This window comes from Labrus mixtus, chromosome 15 (assembly GCF_963584025.1).
Source record: "Labrus mixtus chromosome 15, fLabMix1.1, whole genome shotgun sequence".
NCBI lineage: Eukaryota > Metazoa > Chordata > Actinopteri > Labriformes > Labridae > Labrus > Labrus mixtus.
The window spans coordinates 12,230,015-12,243,907 of record NC_083626.1 but is presented as its reverse complement, the minus strand read 5'-3'; the positions used below and the strand labels follow the sequence as shown (position 1 = coordinate 12,243,907).

Sequence of the window (13,893 nt, the reverse complement as noted above, 5' to 3'; positions counted from 1 at the left end):
AGTACCAAGCAAACAGTTAAAGATTATTTCCCCTTCAGGATTTGTTTAATTTTTTTTTACATCTGCTTATTTTCAACATGTCATCATTGCGCTGAGAGCTTTCTTACAGGCAGGGCAGCAGCACAGCCGAGGATGTTTTAAGATATATTGTTTTTTAAACCTCTCTAACGTTGTAATTGTTATAAGAATATTTCAGCCCTTGTTTTAGCAGTCTCTGAGAATCTGCAGATGTTGGCATCAAGCTCTCTTCATTTAGTAGGAAAAAAAACAGAGTGGCATTTTTTTCATTGTTTGACTCAATATGGAGAAGTTGCCCGGTTTGTACCAGTGAAAGGTTCAAGGCATGATATACAAGTGCTGCTTTTCATTCAAACATTACCAGTTTTTTTCCCCCTCTGTTGGCTCTGAGTACCAGAACATTTAACTGAAGACGAAAACAGTCATAGTACTCTGTCAACTTTCCTCTGCCCCCTCCATCTTTGAAATTTATTGTCAGGGTTACAGTAAGTTTGTGGTGGCTCCAAATATGAATTTCATTTTCTATAAGGCAGCTTTGCCAGGAAGGAACCATCGTTTCAGCTGCCTGCTGTGGCCACTGCCTCGTTTATTGACTTTCCTTTCAATTTGTCACAATGCAAAAGATTGTTTCCAGTTTCAAGGTTTGTCTTGGAACACTTTCATCTCTGGTGAGCACTCACACAGATGAAGTTGTGAATGTGAGAAAACAACCTTCTTTAAACCATTTTTAGGCCACAAGGTTTCTCTTAACCACACTGAGCACTTGCTCTATAACCTGTATCATGTATCACATCTCTTTAAATTACTGCTTTTTCTAAGTTGGGTTTTTTTTTTGGAACCATTCTTGCAAACTGAAACTCTCACGTCTGCTGTGTGCCCAGATCTTATCTTCAATTGCTATGCTTTGCCTCTGCTCTGCAGGTGGGCTGCAGCAAAGTGTACACCAGCACCTCAGATGTCATGACTCATGAAAACTTCCATAAAAAGAATGCCCAGCTGATCAACGATGGCTTCCAGAGATTTCGTGCCACTGAGGACTGCGGCACAGTCGGTTGTCAGTTCTACGGGCAGAAGACTACACACTTCCACTGCAGGTGAATGGGCCTAATTTGGTGTATTTTTCGAAATATGATTTCTTTTTACGTTTGTTATATTTTCAGCAATTTTATGATACGTCTTTAAAAACTTGCTAAACTCATCAAATAGCATTCTGTTTCATAATATTGCAAAAACTTTGAAAACCTGCACCAAAGAGATATAATGAATACATTAAGAAGATCATTTGGTTGATTTATCAAATTCCCTACCTAGAATGTATCCCTCTGGGAAAGGTTGCAGGTGGTCACGAGTCAATGAGCTGCTGCTGTGTTACTGAACAGGCTCAGTTATCATTCCTCCACTGTAAAGTATTTGAATCATGTGGACCCTCTCCATGACTCCATGACTAACTGCACCAAAGTACTGAGGTGGCTTTCAAATTTTCCTTGTATTTTCGATTACTTTTTTCAGGCGTCCAGGCTGCACATTCACTTTCAAGAACAAGTGTGACATTGAGAAGCACAAGAGCTACCACATCAAGGATGATGCCTACGCCAAAGATGGCTTCAAGAAGTTCTATAAGTATGAGGAGTGCAAGTACGAAGGCTGCGTGTACAGCAAAGCAACCAACCACTTCCATTGCATCCGCTCCGGCTGCGGCTTTACCTTTACCTCCACTAGCCAGATGACCTCCCACAAGCGCAAACACGAACGCCGTCACATCCGCTCCTCCAGTGTTATGGGCCTCTCCTCCGCCTACCTGGCACCAAAGGATGAGCAAGAGGAGTCAAGCAACGATGACCTGATGGACTTCTCAGCCATCAGCAGCAAGAACTCCAGCCTGAGTGCCTCGCCTACGACCCAGCAGTCCACCACTGTGCCACACCTTTTGGCCACACCCACCACCACAGTCTCCTCCTCCTCTACATCTGGTTATGCCCTCAAACCTGCACCCTCGCTGCCCAGTGCAGGCCAGCGTATGTCCACCCTGCTGTCCCAGGCTCTGCCCAGCAACATGCCTGTGGCCCTTGCTCTTTCCAACAGTGCCCTGGCCTCTTCCAACCCGTTCTTCTCCCTCATGCCCAGGCTGCCTCTCCAACCACATCTGCCAGCCGCTAGTCTGATTTCAGCTGTATCTTCTGGAACCCACTCCATGCCAACTGATTCACTGACCCAGGGGTGTTCCACACCGATGTCAGATGGAATCATGACATCTACCCCGACCTCCTTCACCACCTCCTCCATCATGGAGAAGATCTCGGCAAGCAAAGGTCTGATCTCGCCCATGATGGCCAGACTGGCAGCTGCTGCTCTGAAGCCCTCCAATAACCCAGACATAGGTCAGTCACTGTACATATAGTTATCATTGTATATGATAATATTACAATGGAAGTTATTTATGGTCAAAAAAATGTTAAAACATTTTTTTGACCATAAATGTTAAAACATTTTTTTGTAAAATCATATGTTATTCCAAGTTAAGTGATTGGTTTGACTTCTTATGTTTGAAAAAGTTCTACTTTTTTTAGCAATTTAATTGAATTAATTCAGTATCTTTTTTTCACTTTGAGCTCTTGGTCTGACAAGATAAGCATTTTTAATCTGGAAATACCCAGCTAATGACTATTCAACACTACCATGTTAATAACGTCATGCCCTGTGGATAAAGGCTGTGAGATTTAAACATTTGATTTAATTGGTAGTCAATGGTAAAGGGGATCTTTGCTTGCTCTTCTACTTCTAGACAAGTTTTCTTTTCCAAGTTTCTCACAAAAAATAACCTTTTGAGATTTGTCAGCGTCGAAACAGATAGAAAGCTTGCATTCCAAAAGCCACAACCTTTTTTTTTGTGCAGACTTTGTGGCTTGAGAGGGGAGAGTGCAATCAGAGGTCATTGCTCTCACTATCCCACAGTGGGGGAAAAGGCCAAAAAAACTGCTGCTTTCAGGCTTAAAGGGACATACCGGAGGCATGGTCCTCTGCTCTGGGCTTGTTATTGTGTTGATCGTTTGTTAGATACCCACAATCCATTTGGAGATAAATGCGCTGACAGGGGAGAGTACAGCCTGTAAAAGTCTCTTATGATGTTCAGAGTGGGGGCTCCTGGGGTTTGTGTTGAACATGTTTCCTCATCATTCGGCTCTTATCTATGTCTGCGCCCGTTCCAAGCAAATGGAGGTGGAATGAAATTAAGTGCAGAAATTGCAAGAACAAAAAAAAGAAGCTTTTTTTTCTTGCTTTTCTGTATCCTCTATGCAAACTGATAAAACATCAGAAATCGCTCAGGCAGAAATGACTCAATGCACCCGAGCTGAGAAAGAGTTTTTTTTTTTTACTGATACAAGAAGTCAGACACTCTTGCATGCATCAGTAAAGACACAATTTTTGACTTTCTAGAAACCTTCTGTTTGCACAAAACATTCCAATATCTATTTAGCATAAACACAATTCACATACATTTTGGAGGTAATTGCCTTGTCTGTATTTATCATATGGCTCCAAACAAAGCTTCTAAAAATGAAAATTAAGTTAAAACATTAAATTGATAATGCACTGCAGAGCACAGTTTTGCATTCAGCAGCAGAGGGGCCTCCTGTGCTGAGCCTAAGCAGGTGGGGTGCCGATTGTAATCAGGGCTGCAAGGGGGAGCGTCTCCGGATGTTGGAACTGGGAAGGATTACAATTCCTGGTGGTGTTCCTGGAGCAGGACAGGCCCTGGGAGAGAGCTTGGGCAGCTGCTCCGGGGAGCCGAGCTGAGCGCATGCTGTCAGGCTGAGCTCCACCTCTGGGCTTCCAGCAGGTTGTCTGAACACTGGGAAGGCCCCCACTGAGGGTGGGGCCTCCACAGATGGTGCCTTCACCACCCCTCTCGTTGTCTCACTGAGATGCTGCATTTCAGATTTATCTTCTTGATAACAAAGCAGCTTCTCTATCCAAAAACTAAACCATAACCTAAAAGTTCAGTGTAGGTTTGTAAATGTATGAACAGGGCATTTGGGGCTAAAATGAGGAGGAAGTGGTTTGTGCTTCTCTATCAAAAAGGTGTGAGAAAAGTCACTGTGTTTGTGGCTATTTTTCACGCTGCTGAGTTTTTCAGGGGGTTGTGAAACTTCACCTCCATTGTGGTGAATTTAACATTTTTCCTGTTTCTGCTTTCAGTATTTTCTCAGCAGCATTTTTTTAGCAAGTTTTCTGCTCTAATATACCCCTAAGTTTTTTTTCATAGGCCCTGAAGGGTTTACTAATTAGACACACAGTACAAATGATCTTTCACTAGCTCTGTATCTTATCCAGGGTAATTACATGGTGATACATTATTCCTGGATAATTTCAAGAAAAAAATCTGCTTTGAGTCAAACTCATTTGTTCCCCCTCTTTGGTGAACAGAGAGAAAAAAATAATAATAACCTCCTGGTGTGCGAGAAAATAAGAGACTTCTGCATTATAATCAACATGAAATGTTCCTCTTATTGTCTGAGGTTGTGAAGGAATGCTTTAATCTGCCTGGTGATCATACGTAGATCATAAAGAGAGTGGCTGCTCTCTGTATAATGCTGCAATATAGTGCTCTAATTTGGACTGAGAGTTGATTTAATTGTCAATGACAGGGATGGATCTGTCTTGATAGTTAATTTTGGGTGTACTCATGTAAAGAATGGGGGAGGGGAGGAGTAGTGCCGGACGGAGACTTCGTAAGCATTCAGTGACCTCAAAGCTCAAACAAGACGCAAAATTGTTTGACTGCTGTTTTCCTATAGCCCCACCCAAACCCCACCTCCAGCCCTTCCAACCTCAGCCTTTGTCAAACTAAACTGACACTGACACTGACACTTCCCCATCTACTAGCTTTCAGCTGACAAGACCCAGGACTGGCTTTTCCACTCCTATTCTCTTTGATATGTCTTTGGGTCATCTTGTAGCATGGGGGAACTCTGCTCAGTTTCCTGCTTACATAGGCTGGTCTTATTTTCTCTGGAGCAAGAAAAAGGAGAGAGGCCTCACCAGGCTGAGGGCCAAGGGCGCACACTCTGTTGCCCATGACCTTGCCTGTCACTATTCCTAAGCACCAGCCACCATTCCTAAACAACAGATCCTCACCAAACAGATCCCATCCGCTGGTGCTCTGCAGCCTTACAGTGTCTTGGAGGCTACACCAGGGTCGCCCCTCCCAGTCAAGTTTTTTTTTTTGTTGATAAAACACCACTTAATGTATAACAAAAGCCCAGCTTTCTCTTTTTAGCCCCAGGACAAATTAATATTTCATCCCTTGGGGACAGGGGGATGGGGCAGAATTCACCTTCCTGTCAGCATCTTTACCCAAAGTCATCCCCTGGTCTTTATTTATATCACTTCAACCCTCCTGTCAGCATAACTGAATACCTATTCAGAGCAGAATTTGATCAAGAGGTCACGCTATTTGAACCAATCTGATTGGCTGTCAGCTCCAATCTGACCGACATAGCACCCCTGTTCCTTGTGGGTACGCTCAGTGGCATTGGCTGCCGTCCGTTGTCAGGCCAACGAGGAGCCTGGGAAGGTGGGAAGGGAGGGGGGTGGCCAATCTGAGACTGCCACTTTCCCTCAGCATTAGCATCTCACTTAATGACCAGTTAAGAGGCAGCCTGGCAAATGAGTTGTGACAAGTGCTGCAGAAAAAGGAGTCTTTTTTCCTCATATCTCCCGCCTCTCAATCACCATTTAAAAGGTTTGACGGCCTGACATAATTTCGCAATAATTATCACTCGGAGTATTCTTTTCGGGCCCGGGCATCGGTCAGATTAGATCTCGTCATAGCATAATAATGCTGACCAACAATAACTTTGTTGTCTCCTCTCTCCTCTGCTTCTCTTTCTTGATCCTCAGGGAATGGGCATCTGACTTCATCCAGCCAGTTCAATCTGGTTCAAGTGAAGCAGGAGCCTGTGGACATCAACTCTGGGGCCTCCCAAGACTCAACGCAGGAACATAGCCTGGACCTGAGCAAAAAAGACCACAGGTACACTACTGAATGGCACCAACAGGGTTAATGCTTTATGGAAAATGTCCATTTTCTGCTCTAAATTTATACATTCGCTTCAATTGAAAAAGAAAATCTCTCATTGATAATTGATTCCTACATTATTTTTAGACAGGGTAATACCAGCAATTATTTATGAAAAATATGGTATTCATATAAATGTGCATACAATCATAAAATCCACAACATATTTCTCCATTTAGGAGTGAGAAAGATGTTTGTATAAATCTGCGTCTCTAATCTTCCCTCCTACTCACAGTAGATCTTATTTCTTAAGAAGACAGCATTTTTCTTCTTCATTATACAGGCACACCTTGTGTGATAAATAGTAATATTTACTGTTCTCATGCAAATCTTGACTAAACATTGTTCATTTTCCTTGTTCCAGTAATGAATCAAACGGACACCCTGTACCAGGGAATACATCTCTTTTATCCTCGCTTATGAATAAGGTAAGATCCATCAATCATACGCCTTTCATCCAAAGACAAATTAGCGAGACACGGAGGGGCCTGTTTGTTTTTTAATGTTTCACAGCTAATAAGATGAGTTTGTATCATTTAAATTTTCCAGCCATTTTTCATAGCGTGTAATTTTCACCGCACCTCTCACAAATTAATATAATGAAGCAGTAGCCGGATGCCATGCCAGATATATAGAGATGTTTGTTTTTTGATGAGCTGCTTTGAACTCACCGACCATTTTTTCTCCTCCTTTATACTTTTTCTTCCCCCACCTCTCTCTACAGTTATTTATAGAGTTTGTAAATTATTTGATTAAAAAGTCGGGGGGGGGGGGGGGGGCAGGAAGGCGCAGCCCTCATTTTTTACCAAGTGTAAATGGAAGCGAATGAAAATTTAAACGTGTATTTATTTTTTGTGAAGATTAAAATGGACATGTCCATATCATAAATCATTTCTGATAGATACAAATGTGCTAGGTGGTTTCCATCACATTGATGATGTAATGGCATTTCAGCCTTCATTTTTTTTACCCTAGACAACTGATCAAGACCTCCTCTCCCTCATCCCTCCTCACGTCAGCTTTTTTAAACTCTCCCTTGGAGAGCATTATTCAGGAGTTACTCTCCTTTGAGCAGTCATAAAACCTAGATTGTGAAGGAGCACGTAGACCTGCTTTTGGGGCTTTTATTCAAGCCACCATTTCACATAAAAGGGTTAACTGTTACTCCCAGAGGAGGCTTGGCAAACACACTTGGCCTGCACTCAGGCAAAATCCTGGATGTTTGTAAATCTGGTATTGCTTTTTTGCTTCGCCAAATGTTTGTGTTCCTTTTTGTTTTAACTCTCACTCTCGCTAACATATGCAAGTGCCCATTTTACATATGCTCAGATCACCCAGCTGCTTGTTTCTCTCTGTGTGGTTTGTAGATGTCACAGGTGAACCCTGCCCTGTTCAACGCCATGAACCTGAAGGCAGAGCTGGAGGTGAGCCAGGGCAGCAGCAACCCAGAAGCTGCACAGTATCTGCACAGTGTACTGAAGAGGCCCATGGCGGAAAAACACACTGAGATCTGGAGAAAATACCTCCGCAGGTATGAAGGACATTCAGCGAATTACTGCAGTCTCATTCATTTAGATATAGGTGACTCATTTGTTTTGGTAGTGAGTAAACAGTCAGTGTTTGAAAGAACTGTGTCTTACTGTAAATACAAAAACCCCTTGAGAAAAAGAATCAGGTCTTATGGGAAAATTTAAATTACAGTACAACAGACCTATAACATTCACTGTCAGATCAGGAGGTCAACCCGTTTTCCCCGTCATTTTTGCTTTTTTGAGAAGGCAGTGTATTTACATTCTACATTATGTCTTTATGACAGGTTTGATACTGATGACTTCTGTGAGGCTCAGTGTGACTTCCTTCAGAAAGTACACTTTCACTGCCTGGTTGAGGACTGTGGCGCACTCTTCAGTACTGTGGATGGGGCAATAAAACATGCCAAGTGAGTTTCACACTGTAGCTATTAGTAATACGAAGAAGAAAAAAAAACATTAGACATTTCAAAACGTGGCCATATTGATCAACTTATAAATGAGCCTCTATTATGTTTTCAGCTTCCACCTCCGAGCCACCTTGAAAGTGAAGTCTGAGCCTCAGTTTGGTGAGGGAAAGGACTCCAGTGATGGAGCCTCGCTGCAGCCTGCTGCTCCTGTCTCTATTGCCAACAACCCCTCCATGGATGTTGCGCACCTCACCTCCTCTGGTGGCTACAGCTCTCCTCCTCCCTCCCTGCTGGCCTGGAAGCAGCTGACCGGCAGCATCCCACAGATGCCAGCCTCGATGCCTAACCTGCCAGCTAACTCCCCTCTTGCTACCACTTCTCTGGAGAATGCGAAGCCACAAGTCAAACCTGGTTTCCTGCAATTCCAGGAAAAGTAAGAGAAATATTAAGTGTTATTTAACATCATGTTACAGTATGTATATTTGGCCGGTTGTCAAATTAACTGTATTTTCTGTTTTTATTCATCCAGTGATCCCTGTTTGGCTACTGACTGTAAGTACTCAAACAAGTTCCACTTCCACTGCTTGTTTGGGAATTGCAAGTATGTGTGCAAAACATCTGGCAAGGCAGAGTCCCACTGTTTGGACCACATCAACCCCAACAACAATCTGGTCAATGTCCGTGACCAGTTTTCCTACTACTCTCTCCAGTGTCTGTGTCCCAACCAGGTGAGTGCAGCTTGATAACTGAGCCAGGAGCTGAATCACCTACTGTCATCCCCCAGAGTTTTCTAAGCATGAAGTATGCTATCTATTAGACCGGTGTTTGAGGTTATTTGACTCAAGGCTTTCACAAACGCTGCTCCCCGTCTTCCATCTCTGCTGGAAAAGACAGTCGACTCACCCCAGTAATGTCTGTTTATATGTCAATGATGTCATTTTGACTGCCGCATTCTCCTCTCAGAAAAGGCCAATTTAGCTGATATTACCCAATAAATCATTGTCACTCGCACAGTAAACAAGGCTGTCTGGAATAGGGCAAAAATCAGGGGAATGCTTCGCAAATGAAACCTAAATGGCAGCCCTTGCCTGCTCTCATGAGCCCGTATTTGGAAAACCGTTTAAATGAATTCATTAATGTGTCGAAAATCACCCCCTCACAAAAAGCCCCCCCTTCCTCCTCCTCCTCCTCATTCTCCTCCTCCCCTCGCCCCTTAGTCTCTCCATTGCCTGAACAGAGCAGATCTTATTTTGCCCAGTCCTTTGGGATCTGGGCCTCACAAACAGATGGTGGTGTATAGACAGTTTAGGAAGGTTGGGTGTTTGTGAAAAGCCTGGAAATAAAAAGTGCTCATACTTAGAAATGTGGGAATGTATTTTTTCTTTTTAAAGAATCTATGTGGTATTCACTTAAACATTGTGCACAAAGAAATAATAAATAATGAGCTTCAAAATCATCACATTTACATTTTGAAAACTGTGTTTCTTTCCGCAGCACTGTGAGTTCAGAATGAGGGGCCACTATCACTGTCTGCGGCCAGGCTGCTACTTTGTCACTAACATCACCACCAAGCTGCCGTGGCATGTCAAGAAGCATGAGAAAGCAGAGCGTCGCGCTGCCAATGGCTTCAAATATTTCACCAAGAGGGAGGAATGTGGGAGACTGGGTAAGAAAAAAAAGGATTCTGTAATAGTCATAGTAATACTTTTTAGTTTTGCCTCTTGATCCTGCACATCATCCTACAAGCCCTTCATGTCAGCATAAATGCTTTTGTATATATTTTTCCATCATAGATGTGCTAATTACAGAGTGTTAAATTGAAAAAGATGTGGATCGATTTTGGCTGTTTTTGCAAACAGGGTGTTTTTCAATTTTGGGTTGTTTAAGAGGCATGAAACAAGTCTGTCTCACAGGTTTTGTTCCTGTGTTCTGCCTATTCACAGTGGCATCTCAGGTCCCAAAGGTGGTCTTGCCTTTACAATATGAGCAATAATGTCAAAGGGGGCAATCACATCCAGGTTGTTTTCTTCTTCCTTTTGCCCCTGTCAGAAATGAGCAATTAGGTTTGTGTTTGTTAATTATCCGGCTTGTCTGGTTTAGCCTGTTTGTGTTGTGAAGCTGCGCCTCACAGCCACCGCTGCCATCACACAGAAATGAATTAAAAGTGATCTGTTTTTTTTTTTTTTTTCTCGGGCGGTTACACAAGCTTTTCAAAACACAGAAACAAAGCAAACAAAAACAGGCCCTAAACAGCTGTTTTTTGTCCCCAGCCTGATCTGCCAACTGTATTGTTTGGACTCGGGGAAAAAAAATAGAAAGGATTACCATCGCTCGCACTCCAGTCATAAAGAATTGATGGGTTGCCAGTATCCATGGCAGCAACATTAAACTGAACACTGCTGATGATGTTACCTGGTTTCTGTCTCACAAAAGGCCCTCCATGTCACGGGGTTACTGTTATTTGCTCAACTTTGCGTGTTTAAAATGTTTTGTGTGCAAAAGCTATTTGATGACACAGACGTGTTGTGCTCTTAAACTGGCTGCCATGGTTACTGACATGCTAGCACCTGCCCAGCATGTTACTCTTTCAATTATTTCTTCCTGCTTTTATATAATAGTATTTGATTAACAGGCACAAAATGGAACATTCATTTAATTTGAAATCATAAAGCAATTAGAGCTAGACCGGTTAAAACACAAGAAAAGAAGAGAAGAATATGCAGCAGGCAGCACTGCAATGGAGAACAAAAGGGAAAATGACAATGGAGATACTTTGAAAAATGAATTTAATATGGTAATAATTGTATATTTACTTTGGTTTGCAGGGGTGTGTGCATTATTGGCCCACAGAAAATGAGAATTTATTTATGTAAATTCCTAATTGAATAAAGCATGTCAGTGTAATAAAAGAGCTCCACAGGTTTAGTGCACAGAAGCCTTGACTTGCTCAGTGTGACACTGGAGTGATCTAATATTCCTCCTACATGTACACTCCGAAACACTTTGAAAAACCCTCTGTTGTAACAGTTACATCATGAAATTACAGAAAAGTACAAATATTTCAGTTTGAGTTTGATCTAATCACAACACCGGATCACTGATGAGATTGTGCTTGGTGCTGAAGTTGTTTTGAGATGTCTCTCATTGATTCACTGGTAAATTAATCTGCAGGAGAAAAGTTAACAAAAGCTTCTGTTTTTTTTTTATTTTGCAGGTTGTAAATATAACCAAGTCAACAGCCACTTCCACTGCATCCGTGAAGGTTGCCAGTTCTCCTTCCTGCTAAAGCACCAAATGACCTCACATGCTCGCAAACACATGAGGCGGATGCTGGGGAAGAACTTTGACAGAGTTCCATCCCAGGTACAAACATATGACACATGTCATTCTAAAAATGGTAATTAGGGGCTGAACTCCTAAAGGTGTTGTTAAATACAAAGACAACTTTTAGTTTAACAACATCAAATACCACACACACCCTATTTAACAAGAATAACACGTTGTTCATACAACATAGATATATCAGATGCAGTATCTTGTTAAGACTCATGGATTATGTTTTTGCCAGATCTGGCTTTGAAATACTCACTTAGAAAAACAGGTACCATTCTTTTTTAGCCATATTCTTTTTACCTCAAACAATGAGAAGATGACAGAAGACGTCCTGTGAATTACCTGTGAATGTGTCAATACAAAGAGGTTCTTTATGGACTGGTTTCCCCCATTGTTTTCAGTTTATTGTTTTTGATTGTTTTTTTTAGCAAAGAACTACTTAGGTCTGTCTTGTATGTGTTAGTATCCAGGTCTTCTACATTCTACGTGCTACATTGTATTTGTACAGGTTAGCTTTCTCTTTTCTTTTTTTTAATTTACCATCAGATTTACCATCTGAAAAAGTCAGATAAAAGGAAAGTTTTTTTCACACTGGGGTGTACCTCATTTCCTTATTTAACCTCTGTCGTACATCATGTACCAAACTTAAACATGTGGATTTTCTAGTTCTCTTTGTTCTTTTTTTATTTTGAAGCCGTTATATAATGAAAGAACTGCAAGGTTAATTCTTTAAGAATCCTTTTATTGTCTTGACAAATAGTTGATTGTATGCCAAAAGCCAACGCCTGCATTAATAACATGTTTTATGCAGATATGTTTGTTTCTGATGTCCCTTTACAATGAGGATCATATGTTTCCCAGATGATGTCACACGGTCAGAGGGCAGATGAGATGCAGCATGTATCCGGCATGATGTCTGGACATTTAGGAAACCAGTCTGGCATCAACTCCGGCTTCTCCTCATCCATGATGGATGAAACTGACGATTACATGGACTACATGGGAGGAGGTGGCAGCCCCCTGGGCCTCTCTTCTGAATCCTCCAACCAGGACCGGAGCTGCACCAGCACCCCTGTAGGTCCTGATGGTTCCCCAGCAGGTGAGAACATGTCAAGAAAACCCTCAAAATCACCTGAAAGATGTCTAGGTGTCAGCATGCAGGTCTTTTAAATAGTTTAGTGACTCAAAGAATAAAAGTTTTTCACCCTGACATTAAGTATCAAACATCAAGCTTCACTTTGCCCAAACTCATCTGCCTTAGCAAAAAAAAAAACACTGGCAACTTGTCATTTCACACATTATTCAATCAGAAACTTCATGATTACCTAGTTTGACATACAGTCCAAAGCATAACGACTCATCCGTCATATTATATGAGCTGGATGACAATGCTGTATTCTTCTGATCTGACTCATTGATAAGATCTGTTGCAGTTTGCCTGGTCAACGTCATAAAACATCCATTTTGCACATCAGTAGTTTGAGTTATTACACAGTGTGGAGCTTATTACATTTGCCTTTGGCCAGAGATCATCCCTGTGGCTCTATGTCTACTTTAGTGCTTTTAGTGGGTTGAATTGTGGGACAGAGAAAGGGGAAGGAGAACAAGCCTCTTTTCCCTCAAACTTACTGAATAAAAGGGTTCCTTTATGCTTTATTTTATTTCTAAATCTAAGCGTGCCTTTGATTATCACATTTCTCCACCTGTTGCCAATATTATCCACTACTCTCATCATTGTTGTTTAGCCGGTGTTTGGGTTACTTGTCTTGAATGGGCCTCATTTTGTATCATTCTCTTATCTTTTATCTTTCCCTTGTTTACCTCCCATCCCTCCGTGTGTGTGTGTGTGTGTGTGTGTGTGTGTGTGTGTGTGTGTGTGATTTGGTCCTTGTTTTTGTGGGTGTACCTGGCTGTGTGTTTCTTCCTCCCTTGTCTGTCCTTCACCCTCTCTGGTCAACCTGTCTCTCCAGGACTAGGCTACCCTGCCACCTCTTCTGCTCCTACCACCCCTGCTGACACTAGCGCTTCCCAAAATGCACTTCCTTCTTCCCCTCCTCCTCTACCGCCTCCTCCTCCTCACTCTGCTCCTCAGCCTGGCCTCCAGTCCCAGGCCACATCCCTCTCTCCTGCTCTTCTCCGACCTCCTCTCTCCTCACTCCCATACCTCCTCTCTCCATCCTGTCTGTCATACTCTCTGCTCAGCGCCTCTCTGGGAGCCACTCGGAGTGTTGTCATGCCAACCAACACACCAGCTTTCAGCCCCATCATTGCCACTCCGTCTCCAGTTAAAAATGACGTCCCTATAGTACAGGATGCTGCAGGTACTTATCCCCGGCGCAAACCAACACTGCAGCTGTTGATCTCAATTAAGTCCTATGCAGCATTGAACTGTGTGATCTCTATTATTGTGGGAAAACGAGAAAATAAAAGAGGCTTTTCAGCATGCAACAAGGACAATATTGATGTCTAAATAATGAAATTCTTATTGAGTGGAAACAGTAACAAACAAATGTTTATACTCATC

General features: G+C 42.3%; 1 protein-coding gene across 5 annotated transcripts in view; it reads left to right on the top strand.

Annotated features, from left to right (window-relative positions):
• casz1 (castor zinc finger 1) overlaps positions 1-13,893 on the top strand; it is a 76,316-nt gene that overhangs the window by 57,071 nt on the left and 5,352 nt on the right. For 3 of the 5 annotated variants that reach the window (XM_061057001.1, XM_061057000.1, XM_061056999.1), the window contains exons 7-18: positions 940-1,112; positions 1,528-2,396; positions 5,920-6,052; positions 6,462-6,525; positions 7,465-7,628; positions 7,914-8,036; positions 8,149-8,469; positions 8,566-8,764; positions 9,531-9,702; positions 11,251-11,399; positions 12,231-12,468; positions 13,340-13,690. In XM_061057001.1, coding sequence (XP_060912984.1) covers positions 940-1,112; positions 1,528-2,396; positions 5,920-6,052; positions 6,462-6,525; positions 7,465-7,628; positions 7,914-8,036; positions 8,149-8,469; positions 8,566-8,764; positions 9,531-9,702; positions 11,251-11,399; positions 12,231-12,468; positions 13,340-13,690 — 2,956 coding nt within the window. The remainder of the gene's footprint in view (positions 1-939; positions 1,113-1,527; positions 2,397-5,919; positions 6,053-6,461; positions 6,526-7,464; positions 7,629-7,913; positions 8,037-8,148; positions 8,470-8,565; positions 8,765-9,530; positions 9,703-11,250; positions 11,400-12,230; positions 12,469-13,339; positions 13,691-13,893) is intronic. The other 2 variants (XM_061057003.1, XM_061057002.1) reach the window with 1 other exon arrangement.